Source organism: Cicer arietinum, chromosome 4, assembly GCF_000331145.2.
Source record: "Cicer arietinum cultivar CDC Frontier isolate Library 1 chromosome 4, Cicar.CDCFrontier_v2.0, whole genome shotgun sequence".
Lineage (NCBI taxonomy): Eukaryota > Viridiplantae > Streptophyta > Magnoliopsida > Fabales > Fabaceae > Cicer > Cicer arietinum.
This window is the reverse complement of record NC_021163.2, coordinates 32,544,783-32,568,959: the sequence shown is the minus strand read 5'-3', so window position 1 is coordinate 32,568,959 and position 24,177 is coordinate 32,544,783. Positions and strand designations below refer to the sequence as shown.

General features: G+C 33.1%; 2 protein-coding genes across 2 annotated transcripts; both read left to right on the top strand.

Annotated features, from left to right (window-relative positions):
• Nucleotides 1-7,705: 7,705 nt before the first annotated feature.
• Nucleotides 7,706-12,073, top strand: LOC101511201 (protein N-terminal glutamine amidohydrolase). Its single transcript, XM_004513801.4, has 6 exons — nucleotides 7,706-7,982; nucleotides 8,246-8,351; nucleotides 9,109-9,186; nucleotides 9,470-9,597; nucleotides 10,557-10,681; nucleotides 11,643-12,073. Exons 1-6 carry the CDS (start codon nucleotides 7,927-7,929, stop codon nucleotides 11,807-11,809), a joined length of 660 nt encoding a protein of 219 aa, XP_004513858.1. The 5' UTR covers nucleotides 7,706-7,926; the 3' UTR covers nucleotides 11,810-12,073.
• Nucleotides 12,074-16,934: 4,861 nt separating this feature from the next.
• On the top strand, nucleotides 16,935-23,217 carry LOC101510886 (magnesium-chelatase subunit ChlH, chloroplastic). The gene is made up of 5 exons (XM_004513800.4): nucleotides 16,935-18,572; nucleotides 18,818-18,900; nucleotides 19,617-21,419; nucleotides 21,563-22,039; nucleotides 22,583-23,217. The coding sequence occupies exons 1-5, from the start codon at nucleotides 17,162-17,164 to the stop codon at nucleotides 22,958-22,960; spliced, it is 4,152 nt and encodes a 1,383-aa protein (XP_004513857.1). The 5' UTR covers nucleotides 16,935-17,161; the 3' UTR covers nucleotides 22,961-23,217.
• The last annotated feature ends 960 nt before the right edge of the window (nucleotides 23,218-24,177 follow it).

The window sequence follows — 24,177 nt, the reverse complement described above, 5'->3', positions numbered from 1 at the left end:
GAAAACTTTGCAGATCCTGAAGCAAGAATAACATAAACGTATAATGGAGGTAACTCAACTTGTGGAATGATCACAAGAAACCTAAATGGTGCCAAGGAACACTCACTGGTTGTTCCAAATGAACATAGCTAGAGTAAAGTTATCTTCGCTTGATGGATCTTCTAATGTAGCAATGATTTGCTTAATATTTGGTCTCCATGAGCTTTCTGCAAACACAAGACCTAAAGGTAAATGATCTCAGCAGTATGTCTAAAAGCACTAATGTGTTCCCTAATCCAAGTTGTAACAAAACAAATAACATTTCCCATTGATTTAAGACTTCTCTAGGATCTAAATTTTGAGCATTCATACTCCTAATCTTGTTAATTTTAGTAGTGAAAAAGGTAATGAATGAGTCAAGGTGTGGCAAGCCATAGGGAAAAGAGCAAATAAAAAGGGCTAGGTTTAGAGGTATGGAAGTATCAGGTTCAGATTGAGGTTAGGTGGAGTTAGAAGCAGGTAATTCATCGTAGGATGTTTCAGAGATTAAATGATTTACAACTTGTACATAGGTGAGTGAGGGTCAAATGTAGGGGTGTGCAAAATATATAGTTAATTAGGCTATAATGATATATTGGATGCACCCAAAAAACCTAACTAATTAAATGGTTCATGAATTGAACCACATATTGAAAACAATTTAGTTAACAAAACTTAATTCAAAAATCAGTTTAACAATTTTAAAACTTTTTAACCTCAATTAAGATTTTTTCTCTTAGAAAATTTTTGAAATTTGTTTTTCTCGAAAAAAAATAAATAGAGAATATCAAAAATATTTTAAATAATTTTTTTTTTCAAAAATATTTTACGAAAAAATGATTTTTCTCGAAAAATATTTGCTAAAAGAATTTAGAAATCGAAACTTTTAATCTCAGAAAATTTTTTACATCTATTTTTCTTGGAAAAATAAAAAACTTTTATCTAAAAAAAACCAATATTTTTTTTCAATTTTTTTCTTCTGAAAAACTAGTTCGAAATAGTAAGTTGTTTTATATTTATAAACTAGTTTAGAACTGCACTGAACTTCATTTTAATGTGGTTTTCAAAAGTTGAACCCAACCATTAATGTTGTTCAAATTAGTTCAGTTTTTACACCATGAACACCTCTAATCAGATGCAGATGTGGAAGAGATGGTGAGGTTTATCTTATTGTTTGGTTATGTGTTTGTGGAAGGTTAATCTGGGAAGGTTATGGTTTGGAAGTAGAAATTCAGTCTTAAAAGGGATAAGGATATTATCTGTTTCTAAGGGTAGAAAGGTTTTCTGCTATGGTTGCCTCAATCATCTCATATGAGGTGTTCGTATCTAAATTAGAGCTAGAGAAAATAGTAAAGTTATGTGAGGTTGTTTTGTTTGAGGGTGCAGAGGGGGGGTGGAGGTTTAGCTGGTTCAAGTTCAGACATGTCATTTCCATTATCCTTGATAATATTAGCAGAGGAATTAATAGGCTCGTAAGTGGAATTAACTTATGTCTTTTCCTCAAGATAAGGTTTACTTCTTCGCCATTGGCATTTATATCATCTTTTTCTTCTTCCATTATCACAGTAGATACCCTAACTGTTCTTTTTCATTTCTTCTCAAACTCTTGATATACTCTCAGTAGAGGGAAATAAATTGGACGAATCTCTTGACCAGAGCAATACATCCTTAGATACTTCTAAATGGCCTGTTTATTATCTTGCTCCAGATTGGTGCGAGTGAATCTCCAACTAGGAAAGCAATGTCTTGAAATCCCCTAGATTGTCCTAAGAGTTTCTTGACTTCCGTAATTGGCTTTTATGTTGTCATATGCAACAATGTGCCTCATTATGATGACATTGTGGGTGTAGAGGATAATACCAAGTGCTCATCTTGAACAACTCTTCCTACTTCCTCTAGAGCCTTAATGACAAAAGTCTTCATTAGCACAATTGTGATGAGTCTTGAGTAGGAAGTAGTCTTGATCTTGCCTTATATGGAGTAAATGATGCAAGACCTCATGTTCTCAAGTACCAAGTTTGATAAATTTGTCTTGATCTTTCGAGAGACGATTCACATCAATCCCTTGTGGTATTTGTTGACATGGTCAATAGAGCCCCATGTAGCAACCACACATCAAATCAAAATCTTGAAGAACACCTTGTAGTTGGGCTTTAAATATACTGACTTAGAGTTCACCTTGGAATCTTCAAAAAGTTCCTTGTTGATTCTAGAAGATCGAACCCTTCATCCGGACATTTGGTAATTACAACAATGATTTGTTAGAGTTGATCTAGTTTAAAGTATTTAGACCATCCAATACCAGCATAATTTTCAATCAAGTTGAACCCGTTCTCAGCGAGATTAGCGAAATCAATTTGAAGTTCATTGAGAATTTCAAGTTGATCCAAATTACATGCCATAATGGGGACAAGAGAAATATTATCGAGTGTAGAACAAGAAGCGGAACTTCAGAGCCATTAGATAATTCGTGAGGGTTTCAAAGAGGTTTCTAGGGTTTGAAAAGACAACAAAAGTGTGGGAATTACGTGAGAGTAGTGAGTGACTTGAGTATTGGTGCTTTTGATAAAACGTTTGAGTTTCTATAAGCAGAAGAAAAAAAAAAAACAATATCTACTTGATCTATTATCAAACACGGGTCAAATACGAGTAATAAAAACCTAATGTAGGGCAACAACTCGAGTTGTCTCACAAGGACTTATGACAATATTAATCGAAATCAGAATCAATAAAAAATAGAGGGTTTTGAATTTAGGTTTGGGAAGATTAAGAAAAAGAATTACAATCATGTATATTGGAACGATTTAATCCACTGATTCAAGAATTTCAGACCTATTGAAGATTTTACCAATGGACTCAATTTCTAAATTGTGACTCGATCTGGTTTGACTATAGAATTTATCAAACAATCATAATCAACCCTATGTGAATTATGAATCATTGACTGGATTAAGCATCAATATAATCGATGTATTATAGTTAACGATCAAACATCCAAAAACTACAATTAATTAATTTAGAAATTGAATTCTATCAAATCAAATTATCAACTATATTAACATTCGAATTAAGCAATCAGAAAATAATCGAGTAATGGAATAGAATCGTCAATCCGAAATTAACATTATAAAATAAACCTCAAGGTCTTGATGAAAACCTGAAACAATGGATTAATCCTATATTTTAGCCTTTCATCCACGAATTCAAAAATAAAATATAAAAATAGAAGAATATTGATCGAAAAATAAACTCTCAGTATCTAAGTATCTTTGTATCTCTCGATCTTCGTGACAAAAAAACAGTCTAAGTATCTAAGTATCTTTGTATCTCTTGATGAAATCCTGAAACAATGTATTAATCCTATATTTTAGCCTTTCATCCATGAATTCAAAAATAAAATATAAAAATAGAAGAATATTGATCGAAAAATAAACTCTCTAAGTATCTAAGTATCTTTGTATCTCTCTATTTCCGTGATAAAAAAAACAGTCTTGCCCTAACCTTAGTAAGAGCTCTAGGGCTAAAAAATAAAAATAAGTGGCTCGATACTAAATGTTATTACAAAAGCTCAGGTCACGTGACCAACAGTTTTGACCAAGTAAAGTTCTGAGTTAAGATTTTGCGCCAACATAAAAGTTGTAACTCTGACTCTTAGTTTCCAACGCTTTCTTGTGCACGTCAATCTGATATCCAAAGTTTAGAAACTCAAATTATGACCCAAAGTTTAGAAACACGCTAAACAAACTAATCTTACGATTAAAAGAGCTTTCAAAATGCCACAATACAAAGTTAGAAATATCCCAAATGCATTGATCACTACGATGCACAGATTAACACACAAGAAGTGACATGTGTTAGAAAATCATAGAATTCACACATCTTTCAAGAAAACAGTGTTAGTGAAAAAATGGTTTTAGCTACAATTATCTGGTTAATGTTTTGATGATAAAAAATTAAACAAATAAAGAACAATTATCCCCTAGTTGTGCAGATTAAGTTAATTAATGACTATCTATTTTAAGATAGCATAAATTATAAGCAAGAGATAATAATCTAAGTCTTTCTAAACACATAATATTATCACCTAATAAACAAGTAACTATTTAATAGAGCAATTCATAATATAGTAATAAGAAGTATTGTGATAGTCTGAGTCAAAACATTAAAGGCAAAGAGAATACAAGTCATTGTTCTAGTACAAATTATCCTTTAATGAACATAAAAAAGAGAATAAGTAAGAAAGATCATTTGGTCAACATCTTGAATCTATTAATTGTGTAAAAGTCTTTATGACATCCTTTATTAGTAATATCATATAAGATCTACCCTCTTAAATTGAAAACCCACATAATCATGTAAATCATCCTGATAATGGCAATCATTCTCGTACCCCTAAGAGTTTCCTGAAGAAGTACAACAACACTTATGTACCTCAACAACAATTACTAAAATATTAAAGCAGGGTTCTAATAGTGACAACTTGGAGAGGCTAGAGAAGAATACTCAAAGCCTAAAGAGGCAGCATAAACAACACTTGTATACTATTATTGAAATAGTGTATTAAGTCATCGACTGTAATGAGGAAAAATCTCTCTGTAAGGGGATGACTAGATATAGCAATAGTCTGTTGTGAACTAGTATAAAAATATTTGTGTTCTCTTTATCTCTTTGTTTCTCTTATCCATTTCTCTATGATTCAACTTTTTTGTCTCTAAATATGTTTTAATTGTAAGTTGAATGATTTGATCAAGAATATACTTTATCTGTTAAGCAATTGAAGTAGTTTTCTGAAATGTCAAAACACAATTCAAACATTCCATTTCTTGTGTTTTCCAGCACTTTCAAACAATTCGTATCTGAAATAATAGTAATTTTAAACAACTAGAGGTAGAGGAAAATTCAATTCATCGGAGGCAGAGCATACATATTTAACCAATTTGTCTATTTTACTATAGGCAAGGCATATATGGATTCCAACTTTATTCCTTTATAAATTGAATATTTAAAATTTTCTTTATCAAATTAATATGTCTTTAAGAAGAAGTTTTGTAAAATATATGTCCACTGATGACCAGTGTCAACAAATTTAATGTCAAAAAGTATCATTCTTAACATAATTTCTTATAAAGTGATATTTAATCTCTATATGTATTTCCCTTGAATGTAATATAGAATTTTCGGTTAAACACATAGCATAAGTATTATCACAAAAGATAGAAATATTTAATCTGATATATATTTGGCTTCAGATGTAGATAGAGCAATGGTTCTTTATCTTTTATTTGACTAGGAGATCATATTTTCACCAAGGAATGCATAATTTCCACTATTGTTTTTCCTTTCTAGTTTATCTCAACCATAATCAATATCACCGAAACCTACTAACTTGTACTCATATGAAGACTTATAACATAAACCATGATTAGTATTACTCTTCAGATATCTAAAGATACTTTCAACAATAGTTAAATGGAATTCTTTAGTGTTAAACTGAAATCTTGCACATGCACACTAACCAGAATGTTAGGTCTAGAGGTAGTTAAGTAGAGAAGAGAGCCAATGATTCCTCCATATTCCTTTTGCTCTACCTTTTTACCTGTTACATCCTTATCTAGAGAACATATAGGATGCATAAGTGCAAACATGAGTTTGCATTCATCCATGGTAAATTTCTTAAGAAGTTATCTTGTATACTTTGTCAGGTGAATGAATATACCTTCTAAGCTTTGATGAATTTGGATTCCAAGAATAAATTTTAGTTCTTCGATCATGCTCATCTCAAATTTATTAAATCTTTAGACAAGTGGATTCGTAATTTTATTTAGTCTAGCAACATCTCTTCAGAAAGTTAGTTACAATTGTTTGGAGAAAGGTTTGACAACCAATTGAAAAGGGAGGATTGGTTTGTGTTCTATAAAAGCCATCAATAGTGCCAACAGTGCTAGTTTGCTGAAACTTCCGTGAGATTTTTTTCTTTAAGTACTGAATAGTCTAATCTAATGCATAGTAGAACTCTTCATAATAATTCTCAAATTAAGTATCACATATCATCCTCTATTTGGTCGATTATTTGGGATCATCTCTCTTTAATTAGTGATAATGTTTCCTAACAACTTGGTGATGACCATAATATTAATTTTTGGAATGTTATCCCACCCGATTTCTGATTTTCTTGACATTCCTATTGAAGTTCGGCCTCTTCTTTAGGATAAGGTTAAGAATTTCATAGTTAATGGCACTTGGGCTATCCTTAGTATTTTGAACGCTACTGTTGTACGTGGCGAGGTTGATAATACTATTATTCCTAAGTTTGAGACTCATGATCGCTTAGTGTGGTCTCTTAACTTCTGGTGATTTGAGCTTCAAAGACGCGTACACTTTTCTACAGCCTTCTGGCATTTCTACTCCTTTAGCTAAGCTTATATGGAATTGTTGTATTCCTTCGTCATGTTCCTTTCTTCTTTGGATAATTTATGATGGAATGATGCCCACTGATGAGAATCTTTGGAAAAGGGATTGTACAATTGTGTCTGTTTGTTCTCTTTATGGCAATTGTGTTGAAACTACTCAACATCTTTTCTTTGATTGTCCCTTTGGCCAATGCATTTGGTTGTGGCTTGGGAGAATTCTAATGACTAACTTGTCTGCTTCTTGTTTTTTTGGCTATTTTGCAGGTCTAATTGGAGTCATCAAGTGAGAGATGTGGTCATATATGTTGTGGTTAATGTATTTTAGTGCATTTGGTTTTGCCAGAATCAGTCTAAATTATTCAACAAGGACATTCCTCTTAATCGGAAAAATTCTCTAACTGTTTCCAACGTGTATTTGTCTGAAAACTGTAGCTCTCAACATACCACTTACCTAAAGCTCCAAAAAATGTTCAAGTCATCTAGCAGAGCATTTGGTTTCTCTGTCACATACCGCTTGTAGTGGTCTTTTAAGAGACCGTAGCACAACTTCTCTTGGATGCTTCACAATGCTCTTTTTGCAGAGCTAAGGAGTGTCATATTGGCGATTGAGATAACTTTTGAGAAATAGTGGCACAACCTTTAGTTAGAATGTGATTCAAGTTTAATGCTTGATGTTTTTAAAAACTCTCAATTTGTCCCTTGAGACTTCAAAACAGATGAAAAAATTGTATTTATCTTACCCCCAAATGAGGTTTCAATGTTCTCATATTTTTAGGAAGGGAAACTCTTGCGACAGTTTGTTCACTAATTTTAGTATTTTCAGCCGGGGATTTGTCTGGTGGAATATTATTCCTCCTTTTATTTCAAAGGAGATTTTTAGAAATAGAATTAAACTTCATAATATTTTATTCTCTTATGAGTTTAAGTTTGGTTATTGTCCCTTTACTTCTTTTGTATATTTTTTTTTCTATTTCTTTAATAATATTAAGTATTATAGAAGATTGTTAGTGCCGACGGTGCCAACCTAATTAAGATTACTAAAACTAGTAATATCCTCGACACCTTTCTTTGAAAACAAAAAAAAATTATCAAACAAGCGTAACCTAAAAAAAAACATTTTTAAAAGCTCCGTTCTCTACTTTACAAGTACATTAGTACTTTATTTGGTTCCAAATAAATATAATGAGTAATCAATAGTTAATTTATAAAAAATAAAAAATAAAATATTCTCGACAACTTTTACATATTGATAAACCTAGTGTGGCTGGCAACCTAATTGGTCTCAAAACATGAAATAAAGATAAAAAGCGAAATGGTAAAATAGCGAAAAACAGTACTTTTGAGAAATTGTGGGATAGAAGTATAAATATATGGGCTATAATATTCTTCGGGAGCAACAATGGGTTTTTGGGTTATATACTCCCATTTATTAAGGAAGTCAGCACTAGCACCTGTGCTTGTTGATTAAAATTGCTGCTTCGAGTTGAAGAAAGGATCGATGGCAACTTCTTCAACAATGGATGTTTCTCACTTCCACCACACCCCTTTTTATTGGTCTCTCTCTTGTTACATTTTTATGTTGTCAAATTTTACCGACACTGATATTTCTATATCATGCTTATATTTTTAAATGAAGTATTGCTGTCAATTTGCCGATCAATTTTTTTTTTTAAATTATAATTTTCATCCCTATGATTAGCTGTGGAAATTTCACTTTTCACTTTCTTTTAGATTAATTTCTTTTACCTTTTGAATTCTTGTGTAACAATATATAATAGAGTTTTTATGGTTTTTTTTTTCTCGTTAATTATTCGTAGTGAGGAGAATGTATATTTGCTTTGCAAGAAGTTGTGCAATGATGGAATAACAAATTCTGAAGGATCTGATCTTTTTGTTGCTTTTATTTCCAATGAAAAGAAACAGGTATGTAGTACTATTTCTTCATCTTAGACAAAATGTGTTTGATAATTTTATAATTCAAATACAAGGTGATTCATGGCATACACTTACTTACACTTGAAAAAAAATGATGGAAAAAATGTTAGTGGGAAAGGGAATAATTCTCTGGGTCTGGTACTATATAAGTTGAATATGCAAAAAACAATTTGACATTATTTTGCTCTGTGGAACATAATCAGCGTTTACCTTTCATTGCATTTTCTTTCTTTTATATGTGGACAGTTCAACAAGTTGAATTGTGCTCTATGTAGCACTGCACTTCTGATCGAAGGCCTGTCGCTGTGTCTGACATGTATCACTGTCCAACATTAACAGTCGGACACCTTGATTACATTTAATTAATTCATTTTCCCAAATTATTTTCAGTGAGGATGTGTCAATGTCGTGTCCGGTGTCTGTGTCAATATCCGTGCTCCATAGGAATCGTGAATCGGCACTGCTTACAGTTCAAGTTATTTGAGTGGGTCAATCATGGTTTTGTCCTAGTTTGAGCGGTTTAAAGAAGTTGAACCATGTTCTGAAAGTCTTGTCAGATCGATATCTTGTTTGGTTTTTAAAACATCGTGAGAGAGTACTAATTACATGTGTTTAAGTCTCCACTCCATGCTTACTTCTTTTGTTGCGCTGCCGCCGTATATTTGAATTGAAGAACTCTCCATTTTAACTAATAAAATCTTTTTTTTTTTTAATTAGTATAAGTATTTGTCTTTAACTTTTGTAGATCCCACTATGGAATCAAAAAGCTAGCAAGAGGGCAGATGGGGTTATTCTCTGGGATTATCATGTCATTTGCATTCAGGTATTGTCAAATATGCATTTCCTTTCAATGAGTTGAGGCATTATCTTTTTATAAAGAAAAATTGAAGAAGGGACAATTGTTATTGATTAAAGTTGCACTATTGACTATCAATTTTATAACTGTCCCCTAAGAGATTTGAACTCCATTCATTTTCATTTTTTCAAGTTCAAACTTTTACCAGTTAGCACTGAGCTGACACCTCGCTTAGGACCTAATTAACTAGGCTTTGGAAGCATTTTGTTGTTCATCTGACTTTACTCTTCTTGTGCGTGCGGCATTACAGATAAATAAAGAAGGTGATGCTCCACTAGTTTGGGACTTAGATTCAACTCTTCCTTTTCCATCACCTCTAGCTTCATATATGTCTGAAACGATTCGCCCTTCTTTTCAACTTTTTGCTGATTATAATAGGTAATGCTCTATCTTATCCTCCCCCCCCCCTAATTTGTATTCTTTAAAGTTGCCTAATGTAATTTATATAGGCATAGGGAAGGGTCAAACCCGTTGTTGATCTATTGTAGGCAGCCTTATCTTGTATTTGCAAGAGATTGAATCTACGACTTCAATTTGTGAACAAAACTAAAATAGTAATGTGAAATAAAATTAAAATTATGTAAAGCATCATGAAAACTGAACATTCAGCCTGTTTTGTTATACTTTTCAAAATCAGTCTTCTATTTTAAAAAGTTAACAATGAACACAATTTTTCTTTATTATTTTAAAACAGAAAACTGTTTTTGAAAAGCTAATCAAACATTTGTTTTAATTTTTATCTACGATATTTGAAAATTTCGAGTGGCCTGAGCAAAATTAACTAATTAAATGTTCACATTTAGCCAAAGGAAACTAGATATGTTGCAAATAACCTACTGTCTGAGTTAGATCTGCAGATAGCAGAATAGTGCATAAATATATATAAGAAAAAGAGTGATTTCATTTCTATGAATCTGCAGCAAAGGCATTTGCATCAAATATCAATCTTGTTATGCTCCTCATTTATACAAACAAAACTTTTGGTGATTGAGGGAAATCTGGATGTCTGATTGGGTTTTGTTGAGGAGGATCCTTTAGAAGAATCCAACTCCAAGGTCCACAAATCCATGGTTCTAAATTGTGGTTACAATCGCAGTTGCTGTTACGCTGTGAACCTTGATATTGCGGCAAAATGCAGGAAAACACGGCTGATATGGCCCCAATTGCAGTTGCAATATTATATTGTATAGACCTTTAAACACTATATTGTGATTGCAGACCGCAATACTTCTTATTGTGCATTGTTGAAATTTTTTATATATTAAAATTTTTGTATTTATTTGTTTTAATCATGGGATCAACCTCTTATAAGTATGAAATGATTCTTTTGATAACAGATTATTCAGAATTGTGCATGCTCCAATCTTCCTTCGTTGTTTTGCATCTGATAGAAGACACATGAAAGTTTCTGATGGACATTGGATTGAAGAACCTCCTCCACATAAACCTATAGTTGCTGAAGGTAATGACTAGGAGTAATTATAGGAGAAAATAAACTTGTTTTGCAAAAACAAAGAATATATTACTTATGCACAAGATGTGCAATGCAAGTACGAGTGTTTTTCAACCAGTAACAGCAATGTTATGACAGCATTGCTACAAAATAACCTCAAAGCTACATGACTATAAAAAGAAAAAACAGTCCCTGATTCATTAATAGTATACATCATGAAGAATCTAAAATCAAGCTCCAATTTTTTAATACTTTTCTACCCTGCTGCTTGAACCCCGTTGCTATCATAATACAACACTGCTTATGTTTATTCAAAACAGGTCCAAAAACATATTGCCACCATAAAATTGTAGGCATATGTTTTGCCATTCCAAACATTGAAGTGAATTAGAAAGCCATTAAAAAATAGAAAATCCAAAGCCCCATGGTTTCGAGTGTAGAAAATTCCACACATAAATCCTTTCAACCGATATATGACATAATGATCTATTAATACAAATTTGTTTTCTTTGAATAAATAGATCATTATGCCATACATCCTGATAGAAAGATATATGTGAATGGAAAAAGTTACTTCCAAGCACTTCCATGACCAAAGTTTAATAATATTAGCCCTCATTTTAGGAGGTTTTCATATGGTTTCACTAATTCTAAGCTATCAATTTTTTTCAGGTTATTTATAGTTAGGTTTAGTTAGGTCCTCTAACATAGTTCATTAAATATAATAGCTGTAAATTATGTTATTGGTTACTACAGTCTGAGCTGCTGCTTAATCAGTGTAATAAATTCCATTCAAATATTATGAGGTTTTTAGTTATGAGTGGACATAAACATATAGAAATTATTGATGTGAAATTGGAGAGAGATATGCAAGATCAAGCAATTACAATTAGCACTACTACAAGTATAAGCATTTAAGCAAATTGTGTGATTATTTGTTTATTTTGATAGAGAATACATTGCTATGCAGATGGAACAGTGCACAACCTGGATGAATACTTTAACATATCTGGTTCCGATGCTATTGCTGATATTAAATCCAGTTCAGTCAAAGATACAGTGTTTGCCCAGAAACATGGTGTGGTGATAAAGGAGAACCAGCTTGAGGAATTATTTTCTCAGATATCTTTACAATAGCCATATGGTTGATGGTTCTAATTAGATATCATATATTTATCTATACTTATTGAGTTTGTACATGTTCAGTTACCATCTTTTTATTAAAAGATGCTGATTAAATATTGTGTCATATTAACTTGGAAGGTAAAATGTTGTTTTTGGTATTGGGGTGCAAGAAAAGCAAATCTAAGCTCCATTTTATTTTTTTCAGGAGCAGAACAAAATGTTTTCAGTAACTTCACTTTTATTATGGCAAATATATGGGTGATGTCATTTTTAGAACTGGAATGGTGAATATTTTTTATGTGAATTGTTTACTCATGTGCATTCGGGTGTTAAAATGTTCCTGTTCTTATTTATTTTATATAAAAAACTAACGGATAAAAAGTTTGGTTAGTAGGGGTTTTGAAGCAACAATTACAAAAAATTAAAATTAAAATAAGATTGGGAGGAAATGATTGGAACAATTCATTGAAAAACAGAAAAAGAATGTGACATTCTCAACTATAACTTTACCATTTGCCTTGCATTTTTCTACGGCAAGACTATTCAAATTAGTTTTTACTCTGATACAAATTAATTTCTTTAAAGGGTCAAATCAAAATTAAGACCTAATATTGCATGATTTTTTAAATATTAATAGGGTAATGAAAAGTGTAGTGGTAATGATTGTTTTGGGGTTGATTTATTGTTTAGTTAATAGTTTTCAGAAAATAAATTTAAATGATGTTCAGAAAACATTTTAAGCTCAAGTTTCTACCATTATCAAGCATAAGTATAATTAGCAGCTGAAAAAAAAACTAGGAAAATTACTATAACAATTTTGCTTCCCACACCCCTCATTTTACTTTCCACACCCCCAATTTTTTTTTAAACCCAAACTACCCTTCCCTCTTTATTCACTTAACCCTTCATTTTCTATCATCATTTCATCTTCATTAACCTACTTTCTTCAATATTCTTCAATCATTTTGATACATTTCATCTTCAATAATCTTGAATCATTTTCAACATCTTCATCATTTTCATCATCTTCATCATTATAGTAATTCAAATCAAGTATGTATATATTTTGTTGTGTTCTGTAGCTGAATTTTTTCTTCTTCAAAATCTGGGTTTCGTACGTGTACGTTTACGTGAAATGAATTCACGTATTTGATGACATTAAGAAAATTCAGATACTACGTGAATTAAGTTTACGTAAACGTGCGTCAATTAAGTTTGCGTACGTCAATGGAGGTTTAAAATTCATATGAGCTACGTGAACCCACGTATAAATTAAATTCACGTACACATACGTGAACTGAGTTCACGTATGAGAGTGAAATTTGTAAAATGTCAGTAATACGTTAATTGAGTTTACGTATGTTCACTTGAATTCAATTCACGTATGTGATACGTTAATGGAGTTCACGTATGTGATACGTTAACGGAGTTCACGTATGTGATACGTTAACGGAGTTCACGTATGTGATACGTTAACGGAGTTCACGTAGACATACGTTTTCTCAGTTCACGTAAAGCTGATAAAATTGGATTTTTTTTTTGTTTTTTTTTTATTGTTGTGTTTATGAGTTAGCATTTTTTATGTTATATTTATGTAATTTATTGGATGCAGTTAAATGGATCAACGGAGAGACAACAATGACGAAATGTATGAAGGTTTGGAACCTGATTTTGAAGAAATGTATGATATTTGGATCCTTATTTTGAAGAAATGTTTGATGATGTGGAACCTAATTTTGATGCTATGAATGACGGAGTTGAACCTGTTATGATTGATTTGACTGATGTGTTTACCATCGACATGATGTTTGATACACGAGATGAATTATTGAAATGAGCTAGAAATGTTGGAAGGGAAAATGAAATTGTTGTTGTGATTTTTAGATCTGAAACTGCGACAACACGACCAAGAACAAAGACAAAATTAATTCTTGGTTGTGAAAGAAGTGGTAAATATAGACCTTGGAAGAATCCTAATCTTACGAGGAGTACTTGGACTAGAAAATGTGAATGTCCATTTAGATTGAGAGGAACACGATCGAGTGTTAGTAATAGATGGTATTTGCATGTAATATGTGGTCTCCATAACCACGAATTGACCAAAAAATTGACCGGTCACTCTTTCTTAGATCGATTGTCACAAGATGAAAAAAATGTACTTAGTGATATGACAAAGAACTTGGTAAAACCAAAAAACATTTTAATGACACTGAGGGATCATAACGTTGAAAGTTTGACGACAATAAAACAAGTTTACAATGCACGTCAAATATATCGTTCATCACTTAGAGGTAATAGAACATAAATGCAACATCTTTTGACATTGATGGAACACGACAAATACGCCTATCGATATAAGAAGATAGATGGTTCAGATGAGTTGAGAGACATATTTTGGGCTCATCCAGACTTATCACTCTTGTAAATAATTTTCACATAGTATTGATTATGGATATCACTTACAAGACTTGTAGGTATCGAATGCCATTACTTGAGATTATTAGTGTTACAAATGACATTTTGTGTGGGATTTGCATATCTACAGTCTGAGCGTGCTGATAACTTCACGTGAGCACTACAAATGGTGAAAGAACAGATTACAAGTGGTGAAGTTAAAGTCATCATTAAAGAGACCTTGCTTTGATGAACGCAGTTGAGAAAGTGACCTTATTTCTCAAGTGACATTATTTGTCATATAAATAAGGTCACTTTGGACAGAATGGAGACACGAATTCTAGTGATTGCCATCCACTTTTCTCACTCATTCTTATATACTAAGTCATCTTATTCTTTTCTAATGCATGAGTAAAGAATAAGAATCATTCTTTTGTAACATACTATTGAAAGATACTCTTGGTGTAAAAATGCAAAATCATATCAAGGTTTTCCAAAGTACCCTGAAGGGGATTCGCTGGTTATCTCATTTGCATCCGATTGGTGGGGGCGAATCGAACCTAAAGGCTAGTGTAACAACACGCTTTAGAATTTGCTACATATAATCTTCATCAACAACTTCACTTTTAAAGTCTTGCAGCATTGTCATCAAAACAGATCCAACAGTTTGGAGACCATATAAGGTTGACAATTGGACAGTGAAGTTAGCTTATACATTTTGCATGGAATCTCTTGTTGATAGTTGATAGGCGTAGTCTCAAAGTTTTAGGACATTGGACAAATTTGTGAAAGATTAAAGTTTCTCTTAATTAATTTTTTTTTGTGGAAAGTGTGTCACAATGTACTTTCGATATGCATTTTAATCTACAACATATATGTCCTCATAATTGTGCATGGTGCTTGAATGAGTCATAAACAACGTACATAACCCGTAATGCTATCATTATATGATTATATGTTGTCTTAAATTCAATCTACAGCCCAGGCATACGAAAATTCACTATTCGTGAGAATCAGCCTTTACATGTATTGCAATATCCGTATTTGCATTGAAGCATGTCTTAAGAAGAAAAAAAACTCTTTATTTTAATTTTAGTGTCGTTTAAAGTTTTCATAAAGATTAAGTAATAAATGATTTAATGGATTATTTAAGAAAGAAAAAACTTTATGAGTAAGAAAAAAAAATTAATGGGTTGAATGATTTTACTAAATTATAATTATTAGTAATTGAAATACTAGTCATCGTTATATATATATATATATATATATATATATATATATAGAAAAATGTATTGGTTTGAATTACATATACACTATTTATTTAAGATAAAATTAGCGAAAAAAATTAATATTGCATTAAAAAATTTAAGCGACATTTAATATATATTAATTAAAATGATACTAATAATAATATTTAATTTTTTTAAGACAAAAGACTAAGAAAAATTATTATTAATTAAAATAAAATTAATTACTATTTTAAAATCATTTAAACTTTAAATTATAAAATTAAACTCGTATCACAACACTAACACCTTATGACTTGAAATGAAGAGTAAACCAACATCGTTTTATGAAAATATAATAACATTATTTAATTTTTAAACAAATAAAACTTATTTAATTATGTGTGTAAAAGAAAAAACTATCTAATCTAATTCTATAAACATTGGATCTATGAGTCCAAAAAAAGAACATTGAAACTCCTATCAAGTATGCTGCTAAACACATTACTACTATCTAATATTATATTTGATTTTGTGGTAGAATTTAAAAAATCATAATAAATCACGGTAGCTATAATTTTATTAATAAAATTATTAATTATTTATTATAAAATTACAAAAAATTTAAAAGTTAAATTCATACTATTAATTAATTATTGCAAAATTACAGTAATTTTTTTTTATAACTTTTCGTTACAAGATTATTCTAGAAATTAATCAAAAACTCGTAATTTAACTTTTCACAAACTGGGAAGAAAAAAAAAAAAGACAAGTTAAACAAAGAGACAAGCCATTTAGAGGGTCCCAGATAAGTAATGGTAACCTGTGGTAAGTAAATTGAAAACGTAACACCAAGTACAATATTTGTCTTTCCATACAAAATATCACACCCCACTTTTCAATCTCAAACACAAACTCAAAAAGCAAAAAAAAAAAAAACTCTCCTTGTCACACCGTGTACCATAAAATCTCACACTTTCTCTCTCATCGTCATCTTCATTTGTGAAATCCAGCTTCACCAATCAAAACTCAAGAAACTCCATCTCAATAGATAGACAGAGATAATAGCATATCAAATTAATGAAAGAGATAGAAAAAGTGTGACACACACACAAACACTAGCACACATTCTAAACCTCAAAACTAGGGGTCTAGATTACATCTAGCCGGCAAAAATCTGCAGTCATAGAGTTGGACATCGTGAACCGTCCGATCTTAATCAGATGGTAAGATTTAAATTCCGTATTTTTAATTATTAAAAAGAAAATCAAATCTACCTTTTTCATAATCGTCAGATCAACATCACACGGCTTATAATGTCCTACTGCACGACTGCTGGTTTTGTCTAACTACCGAGAATCCAGGTCCCAAAAACTAGTGATTCCAATCAGCAATACCAGGTTTGCCACGTGGTCTAAGCTTTCACCACTAACAAAAAAAAGCAGTTTTTTTATTGTAAAAAAAAGCTTTTCTTCTCTCTCCTACCCTCCACACAAATCAAATAAAAACTCACACACATTCAACTCTACAAAGAAAAAGAAGATACACTTTCTTCAACTAAGTTGAGTTGAGAAACACAACACAACACAACTTTGGTTAAACGAATTAGAAATAAAAAGTGTACAAATTTCTCAAGACCCATCTTTTTTTTCATAACCAATTTGCTTTTTTTTTTCTTCTTCTATTGTTGATTATTATAAAAGATAGAATTTTTATTCAGTTTTCTAATTTGGGTCTATGATCAATGGCTTCATTTGTATCAACACCATTTACTCTACCAAATTCTAAACCTGATCAACTTTCTTCACTTGCACAAAGACAACTTTTTCTTCATTCTTTCCTTCCAAAGAAAACCAATTACCATAACACCTCAAAAGCTTCATTCAGACTGAAATGCAATGCAATTGGCAATGGTTTGTTCACTCAAACAACCCAAGAAGTTCGTCGAATTGTTCCAGAGAATAAACAAAATCTACCAACTGTGAAAATTGTTTATGTTGTTCTTGAAGCTCAGTACCAATCATCAGTCTCAGCAGCTGTTAGAGCTCTCAACAGCAACCAAAATGATGCTTCCTTTGAAGTTGTCGGTTACTTGGTCGAGGAGCTTCGTGACGTATCAACGTATCAAACATTCTGCAAGGATTTGGAAGATGCTAATATCTTCATTGGTTCTTTGATTTTTGTTGAGGAGCTTGCACTCAAAGTGAAATCAGCTGTTGAGAAAGAAAGGGAAAGACTTGATGCAGTTTTGGTGTTTCCATCAATGCCTGAGGTTATGAGGTTGAACAAGTTGGGTTCTTTTAGTATGTCACAGCTTGGACAATCTAAAAGCCCTTTTTTTCAGCTTTTCAAGAAGAAGAAAACTTCTTCAGCTGGTTTTGCTGATAGTATGTTGAAGCTTGTGAGGACTTTGCCTAAGGTTTTGAAGTATTTGCCAAGTGATAAAGCTCAAGATGCTAGGCTTTATATTCTGAGTCTTCAGTTTTGGCTTGGTGGGTCACCTGATAATTTGCAGAATTTCTTGAAGATGATTTCGGGTTCTTATGTTCCTGCATTGAAAGGTACAAAGATGGAGTATTCTGAGCCTGTTTTGTTTTTAGACAATGGAATTTGGCACCCTTTAGCACCTTGTATGTATGATGATGTGAAAGAGTATTTGAATTGGTATGGAACTAGAAGGGATGCTAATGAGAAGCTTAAGAGTCCGAATGCGCCGGTTGTTGGTTTGATTTTGCAAAGGAGTCATATTGTTACTGGTGATGAAGGTCACTATGTAGCTGTGATTATGGAACTTGAGGCTAAAGGTGCTAAGGTTATACCGATTTTTGCTGGGGGGTTGGACTTTTCGGGGCCGGTGGAGAAATTCTTGATTGACCCTATTACTAAGAAACCATTTGTGAATTCGGTGATATCACTGACCGGATTTGCTCTTGTTGGAGGGCCTGCTAGGCAGGACCATCCAAGGGCTGTTGAAGCTTTGATGAAGCTTGATGTTCCTTACATTGTTGCATTGCCATTGGTTTTTCAAACAACAGAAGAGTGGTTGAATAGTACTTTGGGTTTGCATCCAATTCAGGTTGCTCTTCAAGTTGCATTGCCTGAGCTAGACGGTGGAATGGAGCCGATAGTTTTCTCAGGTCGAGATCCTAAAACAGGTAAATTAATCATTCTTTTTCTAAATGACTTCTATGATTTCTGTTAGGAAAAATACACCGTGCAGTTCTTTAAGTTGTTTAATTGTAGGAGATTAGCGATATTACAAAATTCAGTGATGTTTATGACTTCAATATAACCATTAGCTCGCTAGTTAGAAGAATTCAGAAGATTTTTTAACTTATCCCAATTAATGCACTTGACAAAATTCACTGATGTTTTACTGTTGAATGGATATGTTTTTCAGGAAAATCTCATGCTCTTCACAAGAGAGTGGAGCAGCTCTGCACCCGGGCAATCAAATGGGCTGAATTGAAAAGAAAAACAAAGGTACTTTCCATTTTCTGATTCTTGAAGTCACATATCCGGTTCAAGTAAAATCTAACAAAGATTGATGCTGATATCTAATATGAAATTTCTTTATTTTTCCCATTGTCTTATTAAGAGTCGATTTCAATAAATTAGAATTCAGAAAAGAGTTAATGTATTTGATATTTAGTTATTTACTTAAACTGCAAAATGATATAATAGTAATCTGTAGTGGTGAATTCTGTTGTTTGAAACTATATTTCATAATATTTTTTTCTTAGCAGCAAAATGAAAGTTAAAAGTTAGAAGTAAAAGTGATATTTTGATATTTATTTAGACCTGGATGTATGCATATTTTGATCTTTTTTTTCATATCCGTCTGTGTGCACACGCGTATTCCCTTTTTGTGAACAGACAGAATAGCCTCATATCTTCTGTCCAGCTTAACAGTAGGAATTAACAAAACATTTCCTTGACATTTTATATCATGGAAAAATATTAATATTCATTGCTTTCTTACTCCAAGATATTTAAATTAACACCATTTTTCATATAAATTCATAAGCTTGTCTCACCAATATTGAAAAAGCATCTTGCTCTCAAATTTTCATTGTACAGTGTCACCAGCATTGTATGTATTTGCTATATGGTAAAATCTTCTTAGGGTCGAATTCTCATCTGTTTTCTGAGAAGTTTAACTTATATTGTTGAAATTCTCTTGATATGTACTCATACAGGAAGAGAAGAAACTCGCAATCACTGTCTTCAGTTTCCCACCAGACAAAGGAAACGTAGGAACTGCTGCCTACCTCAACGTTTTCTCCTCCATTTTCTCTGTTCTAAAAGAACTTGAAAGAGACGGTTACAATGTTGATGGTCTTCCAGAGACTTCAGAAGCATTGATCGAAGACATATTGCACGACAAAGAAGCGCAATTCAGCAGCCCGAATCTCAACATTGCTTACAAAATGAGTGTCCGCGAATACCAAAATATCACTCCCTATTCCACTGCATTAGAAGAAAATTGGGGAAAGCCTCCTGGGAATTTGAATGCAGACGGAGAGAATTTATTGGTATACGGGAAACAATATGGTAATGTATTCATAGGTGTTCAACCTACATTTGGCTATGAAGGCGATCCTATGCGGTTGCTTTTCTCCAAATCTGCAAGTCCTCATCATGGTTTTGCAGCATACTACTCTTATGTCGAGAAAATTTTCAAAGCTGACGCTGTTCTTCATTTTGGCACACATGGTTCCCTTGAATTCATGCCTGGAAAGCAGGTAGGGATGAGTGATGTATGTTATCCTGACAGTTTGATTGGTAATATTCCGAATGTCTATTACTATGCTGCAAACAACCCTTCAGAGGCTACCATAGCGAAACGTAGAAGCTATGCAAATACCATTAGCTATCTGACTCCTCCGGCCGAGAATGCAGGACTTTACAAAGGTCTTAAGCAGCTAAGTGAGCTTATCTCATCGTACCAGTCTCTCAAGGACACTGGCCGCGGACAACAAATTGTGAGTTCCATTATCAGCACAGCTAAACAATGTAATCTTGACAAGGATGTGGATCTTCCAGAAGAGGGGGTGGAGCTCCCAACAAAAGAGCGCGATCTTGTTGTTGGGAAGGTGTATGCCAAGATCATGGAGATTGAGTCCCGCCTTTTGCCTTGTGGACTCCATGTCATTGGTGAGCCACCCTCAGCAATGGAAGCAGTTGCTACACTGGTGAACATAGCCGCACTGGATCGTGCTGAAGAAGATATTTCCTCCCTTCCTTCTATACTAGCTCAGAGTGTAGGAAGGAACATTGAGGAAATTTATAGAGCGAGTGACAAAGGAATATTAAAGGATGTAGAGCTTCTTCGGCAAATAACCGAAGCATCACGAGGAGCAATTACTTCCTTTGTGGAGCGAACTACTAATAACAAGGGTCAAGTTGTTGATGTATCTAATAAACTTACCTCGATCCTTGGATTTGGCATAAACGAACCGTGGATTCAGTACTTGTCAAACACCAAATTTTACCGAGGTGATAGGGAAAAGCTGAGAACTTTGTTCGACTTCTTGGGAGAATGTTTGAGGTTGATTGTAGCTGATAATGAAGTTGGAAGTCTAAAACAAGCCTTGGAAGGTAAATATGTCGAGCCAGGACCAGGAGGAGACCCGATCAGGAACCCGAAAGTTTTACCAACAGGGAAGAATATTCATGCTCTTGATCCACAATCTATTCCTACTACAGCAGCAATGCAGAGTGCCAAAATAGTTGTAGAGAGATTGCTTGAGAGGCAAAAAGCCGATAATGGAGGAAAGTTTCCTGAGACAGTTGCACTTGTACTGTGGGGAACAGATAATATTAAGACATATGGGGAATCACTGGCTCAGGTCCTGTGGATGATTGGTGTGAATCCAATTTCTGATACCTTTGGAAGGGTCAACCGGGTTGAACCTGTAAGCGTTGAAGAGCTTGGAAGGCCTAGAATCGATGTCGTTGTTAATTGCTCTGGAGTATTCAGAGACCTTTTCATTAATCAGGTATAACTCAATTATCTGTTTATTTATCCAGTAATGGAGTCTAAGATCAATTTAGTTGTCCTTGTGTGTGTTCCATAATTGATCAAACTATTATTCTGTTGATTCATATTCTTAGCATAATTTAATTTACTTTTCTTCTTTAGATGAATCTTCTGGATAGAGCAGTGAAGATGGTTGCTGAGTTAGACGAACCAGCAGAGCAGAACTTTGTAAGGAAGCATGCAATAGAACAAGCTGAAGCCCTTGGGGTCGAAGTTCGAGAAGCAGCAACGAGGATCTTCTCCAATGCCTCAGGATCCTACTCCTCAAACATAAACTTGGCAGTGGAGAATTCTTCATGGAATGATGAGAAGCAGCTCCAGGACATGTACCTTAGCAGAAAGTCTTTTGCTTTTGATTGTGATGCCCCTGGTGCAGGCATGACTGAAAAAAGAAAAGTCTTTGAGATGGCTCTCAGCACAGCAGACGCCACATTCCAAAACCTGGACTCATCAGAAATCTCCCTCACTGATGTCAGTCATTACTTTGACTCGGATCCAACTAACCTTGTTCAAAATCTAAGGAAAGATGGGAAGAAGCCAAGTGCTTATGTTGCTGATACCACCACAGCTAATGCTCAGGTAAAAGTTGTTATATGAATGTACTATTTTTCAAACTTGTTTATGTTAAATTTGCCATACTTGAATTATCCTCATGTAGGGACTAATCTACATATGCGACTATCCTACTAGGTTTTCAATCTTTTTCAATATTTTATACTCCCTCCCTCCATTCCTTAACTATCGCAGTTGTAGAAGAATTTTATTCCTATTTATTTGACGTTTCAAAATTCAATGCAACATTAACTATTCTTTTGTCATTAATATCCTTAACTATTTATTGTAGAGACAGAAATAGGTAAAGTCAATTAATAAGTAGTTAAGAGTATTACCGGAAAGGCCAAACAATTCCTTCAAAAGTAACAAAATTTATTAGTTTTCTTAGTATATCTATAAATAACCTTGAAATGACAACTAAAAAAGAACGGAAGGAAGGAAAAGAGTATCTATTAGATGGCATTGCATTTCTGAATCCATCGTTGTCCTCAAGTCACATAGATTTTGTGCTATGGTTTCACATGTCATTGGTTTCCATTTGACCTTATATGGAATTATACCTTTCAGGTACGCACCCTTTCGGAGACAGTTCGCCTCGATGCAAGAACCAAGCTGTTGAACCCCAAGTGGTACGAAGGCATGTTATCCAGTGGGTACGAAGGTGTCCGCGAGATCGAAAAGAGGCTTACTAACACAGTTGGATGGAGTGCAACATCCGGACAAGTCGACAACTGGGTGTATGAAGAAGCCAACACAACATTCATTCAAGATGAGGAAATGCTGAAGAAGCTGATGAACACTAATCCTAACTCATTTAGGAAGCTGGTGCAGACATTCTTGGAAGCCAATGGACGCGGATATTGGGAGACTGAAGAAGAAAACATTGAGAAGCTGAGGCAGTTGTACTCAGAAGTTGAAGACAAAATTGAAGGCATTGATCGTTGAAGTACACATTCATTCATAATTGAGATGAATATATAGAGAGAATTTAACTCTACCTTCTTTGCATCTGAAACTTCATTCCTATGCTGAATTGATCATCCTTGTTAATGTGATTTTTTTTTTATTCTCCTTTTTCCCTGTTGTAATTTTAGTTGATTTTCAGGGATATTTATGCTCCTTTGTGCAGTTGCAAATGCAGAACCAAATTATTAGTTTAATGTATCTTCCAGTTTTTAATAAAACGATATGATTCCGTTGTATATTATAGACTGGTCATGTTATAAAATAGTGTGGAAATAATTTATTTTCATGTTATGAATGCAAAGTATATCTTCTACTAGCTTTGTTGATGACTAATTCTGCTGAGAAATTTGGCTAGCCACTTTTAGTTGTGTCTCCTCTTCTAACCACTTTTTTTTCCATAAGATTCAAAGTTGAGGATTTAAATCCACTCCAATTGGACTAATGTAATGTTGGTATGTGAAAATGAATTTGATAATAGTAAATATGAACTTTGATAAAAATAAAATAAAAATTGAATATAAAATTTAAACGTAATGACACACTAACAGCAGAAGCAGAAGAGATCAGGCGATTTCAATTGCTTGTGTGCTTGGTGTTGATGCTGCTTGTGAAGGGTTTGTAGCTTAGGATTGGAAACCGATGCGTTTGTTTGAAATAAATACAATTGAAGTCTGTGTATGCATCATGCATTGTATAGTCCTCATTATTCTTCTATATGAAGTTTTCAAGTATTTTACTCTATATGCATGTCTTCTTTTTTGGAATTGTATCTTAAAGCCTTTTTACAAACAAGTTCAGCATTTGGATTGGGTAAAAACGTGTTTAATTTCAAATTGTGGCCGACAACAAGTCATTTATTGACTAATTATTCTATAATTAATTTATTATTATATTATATAGGTCAGCTATAATGAATATCAAGGGACCTTATATATTAAATCACTCATATTTAATTCTTATTTATTTATTAGACTAGGGAATGCTGTATTTAAACCAGAATTCTAAAAAGCCAGAGAATAAGACCCCGATTACCCAAAGTGGAAGCTAGAGAACAACTTAGTCATGACATGTCTACTAAACTCAATGACCATTGAAGCAGGTGAAAACTTCATGTATTACAACACTACAACTGAGATCTGGAGCGTTGCCAAGGAAACATACTCAAATAGTGATAATACTTCCACCATATTTGAGAT